General features: G+C 54.5%; 1 protein-coding gene across 1 annotated transcript; it reads right to left on the bottom strand.

Moving 5' to 3' along the window:
• Positions 1 to 2,715: 2,715 nt before the first annotated feature.
• On the bottom strand, positions 2,716 to 4,941 carry LOC119309901. Its single transcript, XM_037585807.1, has 2 exons — positions 4,384 to 4,941; positions 2,716 to 4,266 (listed from the first exon to the last, which is right to left on the bottom strand). The coding sequence occupies exons 1-2, from the start codon at positions 4,939 to 4,941 to the stop codon at positions 2,716 to 2,718; spliced, it is 2,109 nt and encodes a 702-aa protein (XP_037441704.1).
• Between the last annotated feature and the right edge of the window lie 1,342 nt (positions 4,942 to 6,283).

Below are 6,283 nucleotides of genomic sequence, written 5' to 3'. Positions count from 1 at the left end.
AGACGGCTGTCGAGCCGACTAATCCGCGCGCAGGGTCCGCCGAAGTTCTGAAAAATGACTCATATGTTGATGAAGAAAAAAGAGGTAAATACATCGATGGTGGTTGAACTTGCCACACATGTTCACTTTAGTACCTAAACTTGAAAAATACATTGAACTGATTTCATAACTTGGCATGAAGGTGCAAATACGGTTCAAATCTCAATTATATACGTGCACCACGCTGACAAGGCACGCCCGTGTGGCATGGGCCCATTGTCAGCCACCGGACGGCAGGAAGGATGGCGTGTGGCCTGAATTTTTGTGAAATACTCCTGGAATTATTTTTGCTTACAAAAAGCCCTCAGGAAAAAAACTGGTCCGGTGGGGTTGTGAACCAGCGCCCTGCCGTTCGCATGTCAGCATCGCTGGCCAGTAGACCCAATCACTTTTGCAGTCATGCACATATTATTCTTTCTATCCACTCCAACCAACGGCAGTTTTTCTTTTTTGAAACAAGGCAGGTAATGTTAAAAAACATAAAATCTCCTTATAACATAATGCACTCGTGTGGGTAAAACGAACTGCAGTGCAGCCCATTTTGAACGTGTTACTTTTCTCCACCTTAAAAAATTGTACAAAAGATGTAAATCATAATCCTATGTTATAAAAAATAGCATATAATTAAAATAAAATACATCTAAAAAGTTCATATACTTTCATAAAATATCTACGCAATAATTTTAGAAAGTTTTGCATACTTAAAATAAATTCTCATATAAGTTAAAAAATCATGTTTTCAATAAAATATTCATGTGGTACATAAAAGAGTTCATGCTTTGAGAATTTTTTTGCGTTGTTATAAAAAGTTTATGTAGTACATAAAAGTTTGTTTGCTTAAAAAAATACCTAGTGTGCCCTCAGATTGCATATCCTCACATGAATAATATATGAATCATACAAACATTTTTTAATTCATAAATATTTTAAATTGTATGAATATGTTTTAAAATAACACATGAATTATTTTTAAAATTGACATGTAAATTTTTAAATTATGTTTGTTATACTGACATAAATACAAATTATACTTTAGAAACATAAGACTTTTTGGTTGGAGTGGTATCCGAGGCTGCTATATAAGCTTTGCTCGAATGTTTGAATCACCGACCTGACACTATTATTTGCTGGACTAAATTCCTTTAATTTATGTTGTTCTGCCTAGCGTATACAAAAGAGCAAGTTTCAAGCGGTTGACTTGCTAGCCACACCTGCACGCAAACAGCAGATCCTTGGATCGAATCCTTGCCAGACCATTTTTCATTTTTATTTTACAAATGTATGTTGTTTCTCTCTGAGGGTCTATTTGTAAGAAAAATAATTTAATGGGGTTTCCTAAAAAAACACGGCCGCACGCCTTCTTTCCTGCTGTCCATCAAGTCGCTGACAACGGGCCTTATACCATGCTGGAACGCCTTAGACGTATACATATGAGATTTAAACCGTATTTGCACGTTCATGCTAAGTTATGGTACTAGTTCGATATATTTTTCAACTTTACACACCAAAGTGAACATCCGTGACAAGTTGAAGCACCATCAGTGTATTTACCTCAAGAAAAAACCGTGTGTTTTGTTGGAATGATTTGTTGTCTCACTTTCGATGGACAATGTTGTATAGGTACAACAAAAATGTTTTTCACAGATAAATTTTAGCACTTCTTTGCTTTATCACGTGTTATCTTATGGCATGAGAAAATTGCTAAATGTGTGCTTGGGGTTCCGTGTTAGGCGTGTTACTTAGCACTAGTAGTATGTCAAAGGGTAATGGTTAAGGATTACATCACAAGTAAGATGGGTCAGAAAGCCCCAACTGTGGATTGTATCTCCTTCCCAATAGTTGTATCTTGTCTTGGGGCGTCTTTCTTTGGCTTTACTATCAAGCCAGACGCGGCGCCCTTTCGCATTATCATCTACCGCCCTTTCTTTCCTCCCGTCCCTTCACGCATGAAGATCGTCGTATGTATGTTCGACTTCGGTTGCCGGTGCAATAGAATTGTCGGGAGTATATTATGGCAGGGTCAGTCACCTGGGCAAACCAAAACCCTCCTCCAAGAAGAATCGTGCTATGCCCCCCCCCCCCATATCCCTATAGAGCTGTCTGGTGATCCCTAGGTTGCAGCACGTTCGGTCGTTAACTCCTCGCTAGCTGCCGCCGTTTCTAGGACCGACCGACGCCTCACCTACATGCACAGGTACCTACGTAGTGTAGTGTCGGTCGCACATTCATAATAGCGTTTGGACTCATGTGCCTTCCTGAACCAGGGGAGTTCCCTTGCTCCTGCTGCGTACAATTAGCCGGCCTTGCGGCGGCAAAAGGATTAGGACGTCCCCCCATGCTAAGGTTCCCTGCGGTCCGGCCGCACTAGGTTAGGGAGCTGAGCGATAATAGCTCCTCCGCATCCCAAGCGCGTTGCCCTCCTAGGCGCACAACACTAAGTAATCCAAGCCAACCCACATTACTAACTAATCGGTGGATAATCATCTTTTAAATAAAAATCGCAGAAATAAAATAAACACTTCTGAACCGCCAATTTCTTCTTTTAAATAACTGTGCAACTCTCATAGCTTACTTCCCATGACCAAGGGAACAACGTTCCGTGACCGTGCAAAGACAGCTAGCTGTTCACAATACGATTCAGAAAAGAAGTTGAGCCGATGAGAACCGACAATCGATCTAGTCGAACACGGCCAGCTTCTGGTACTCGTCGCCGGCGATGGCCTGCATCATGATGGCCTCGGGGTTCACCACGCCGCCGTTCTGCAGGAAGATCTTGAGGATGTTCTTGGAGAAGCCGCTCACCATGGCCACCCCGGGCTGGGTCGACGTCACCGGCATCGACCTGGAGTCGCGCAGGTTCCAGAAGACGATCTGCGGCACCACGTCGCCGTAGCCGGCGGCCCTGAACTTCTTGCAAATCACCTCGTAGTCACTGTCCCACGACGGTTCCCCGCCGTAGTAGGCGCCTGACGCCATGTTGAACTCCATGTCGCTGTACACGAACACGGTCCTGATCATCTTCTGCGGCGCGAGTCCGGCGTCCACGGCCGTACGGAGGATCTGGTCAAACACCCTTTGGAAGTTGGTGCTCCCGCCCCACTCCAAGCGCTCCACGAACTTCATCTTCTCCCGCAGGGTATTGCCTTTGATCAGGTGGATCGAGGGCCTTGAATGGAACGTGATCACCTTGCCCTTCCACGGCCTCTCGCTGAGCTCCGACGTGAGCACCCCCAGCGCGATGCACACCTCCATTGGGGTGCCGCTCATGCTGCCGGACACGTCGCAGACGGAGATGCAGTTGCGCAGCGACCCCTTGGACCGGAGGTCGTCCACCATACGGCGCCACTGAAGCTCCGAGACGTCGTCCTCCTGGCCACGGAGCGCGGCCGCGCCGATCTCGTGTGGCAGGAGTGCGCCCGCCGAGATCTTGGCCTTGCCGGCCTCTACGTCATCCAGGTACCTGCCGAAGCGCACCTCGTCGTGCTTCTTGAACAGAAACTTGTAGCGCGTCATGGCCACCGAGGCCACGCGAGTGTAGGGGAGCTCGGACCACTGCTGCGCGCACATGTACACCTCCGGTAGCTTCAGGACCTTGCGCAGCGGCACCAGCACCTCGCGACGGAGGCGGTGGAGGGCGCGGTACGTGTAGTGCTCGTCGGAGAGTTGGGCGTACTCGGGGTCAGAGTCGCGCGGGAAGAGGCGACGGGCGATGGCCTCGCAGAGCAAAGTGGTGCGGTCGAACGACGAGCCCGGCGTGGGGCACCACTTGGCGGCGAGCCCGATCTTCCTCTTCCCGCTGTGGGCAAGCTGCTCCAGGTCCGAGGCGAGGAGCGCGGCGAAGAAGTCCGCGACGGCGTCGAATAGGAATCGGTAGGCGCGGTCGCCGTAGTACGTCTCCAGCGACTGTACAGCCAGCTTGGCCGCCTTCCGGACCTTCTTGGACATCTGCCGCTTACTTGGGGTCGTCTGATCCACCTCCATCGCCTCCAGCTCCTGCTCAGCTGACTCCGGGACCGCGACGGGCACATGGACGGCCTCCATCGCCTCGGCCGGCTTCTGCTTGGCTGCCTCCGGGACGGCGACGGGGACAAGGGCGGCCTCCATCGCCTCCTGCTTCTGGTTGGCTGCCTCCTGGACCGCGACGGGCACAGGGACGACCTCAACCACCACGGCCTTGCTCTTGCGGGATTTGTAGAGCGCGGCGGCGAGGAAATCACCGAAGGTGGCCTTGGGTGGCCCGGACCCGGAGACCGGTTCGCTGACGCAGCGGGATCTTTTCGGCCGACCGGCCAACCAGGTGCGGAAGGCCTCCTGCTAGCCGAGATCGTTCTCCTTCCTCCGAGCCTTGTCGGCCTCGGCGGCCGCCTTGGCGACCTTGCGCACGTCGGGGCCGTGGATGAGGCGGAAGAGCAGCTCGGGGAAGTCCTTGAGGTAGCCGAACTCGGCGAGCGCGGCGACGTTGCAGGCGAGCGTCCGGGGGTGGTGCTCGTGCATCCAGAGCGCGGCCGCGTAGAAGCCTTCCTTGTCCGACTTGCCGGTGCCGCGGACGCCGCGGAGGTTGCAGGCGAGCTTGAGCGCCGTGAGCGCGTCGTGGGCCCAGGCGGCGGCGAGCAGGCCGCGCACGCGCTCGGGCGGCGTGTCGGGCACCACCTGGAAGAAGAAGTCGAGGCAGGGGTTGCCGGAGTTAGCGTACGTGGCCGAGCAGTTCTCGGTGAGCGCGCGCCGCGGCGTCAGCGCCGCCTTGATCTCCGCGTCCGACGGCGCGTTGAAGGCCGCGTCGAGGAGGTCGAGGAAGGGGTGCGACGCGGGGTCGGCGGCTGAGTCGGCGGGCGGGCGCACGCCGCGAACTACCGGAGGGCCCAGGAGGCGGGGCGGCGCGGCGGGCTCCGTCTCGATCGCCATGGTTGTAGTCTAAGCCTAAGCTCATGCATGATAAGATAGCGTTTGTTTTCTGTTTAAAATAAGTACATGCATGCGGTCGATGTGACGCGTCCATGCAGCTAGCTAGTGGGACGGTGTGGCATGTTTGCACACGATCCCGTTTCCTTTCTTTTCTCCCGGACGTGGTAGACGCTGTGTGACGCAACCGTGGGATGGCGCGGTAACTGCGGATCATAGCGAGTCATCCGGGAGAATAGTTAGCCTCTGAGCTTTGTAATCGCACGAGATAAGGAATGAGAAAACAGAAAGCGCTGCGACAGTTTTCGGCAGCAGAAAAACTTCCTCGTTCGTCTACCTCCGCCTCTCTCTCGCTCGACCTCATCTGATCGCTCTCGCAAAGTCCGGCAACGACAATTGGCATCAGAGCCGTGGTGTTCGATCCACTCTCCGGTGGCCGGCGGTGTCCGATCCGCGGCGTACCATGTCGGATAGCGAGGAGAAGACGAGCAAGTCCGGGACCAAGTCGCCGCCGAAGACGCCGACGTCCAAGGCGCCAATCGCGCGTCTCACCGGCAGCGGCAGCGGCAGCGGCAAGCTCCGTGTGGTGGAGCGCGTGGTGCGCGAGGAGTCGGGGACGGCCATGATGCTCACCCGCACCAATTACCAGGAGTGGGCGCTTGTGATGCAGGTCAAGCTGCAAGTCGCCCGCGTCTGGACCGCGGTGGTCGAAGACGGCGCCGACGAGAACGACGATCGACGCGCGCTACAGATCATCCTCACCGGCGTCCCGCCGGAGTTGATGCGCGTATTGGCCGCGAAGGACTCGGCGAAGAAGGCGTGGGAGACAATCAAGACGCTCCGCATGGGGAGCGAGCGGGCTCGCGAGGCCAAGGCGCAGGTGCGCCGCCGCGAGTTCGAGGATCTGCGCTTCAAAGACGGCGAGTCCGTCGAGGACTTCGGGCTGCGACTTGCCGGCCTCGTCTCCGACCTGGAACTGTATGGCGATCCCGTCACGGAGCACAAGGCAGTCCAGAAGTTCCTCCGCGTGGTGCCGCGGAAATATCGTCAGATGGCGATGGCAATCGAGAGCCTCATCGATCTGAAGACGATGACCATCGAGGAACTCGTCGGGCGTTTCTCGGCATGTGAAGATCATTATGATCTCGACGATGCTGGGCAGTCCGGCGGCCGCCTGCTCTTCACACGTGAGGAGTGGCTCGCCCATGAGCGACAGCGAGGTGTGGGCGGGTCATCGTCCGGTGGCGGCGGCGGCAAGAACAAGTCGCCGGGCAAGCCCAAACCTCACGGCGGCGGCGGTGGCAGACCTGCGCCGGGCAACGGCGGCACGGGCGCATCCGGCAGC

The sequence above is a fragment of the Triticum dicoccoides genome, chromosome 5B, assembly GCF_002162155.2.
Source record: "Triticum dicoccoides isolate Atlit2015 ecotype Zavitan chromosome 5B, WEW_v2.0, whole genome shotgun sequence".
NCBI lineage: Eukaryota > Viridiplantae > Streptophyta > Magnoliopsida > Poales > Poaceae > Triticum > Triticum dicoccoides.
The sequence above is the reverse complement of the archived record's forward strand: the minus strand, read 5'-3'. Positions and strand labels throughout refer to the sequence as shown.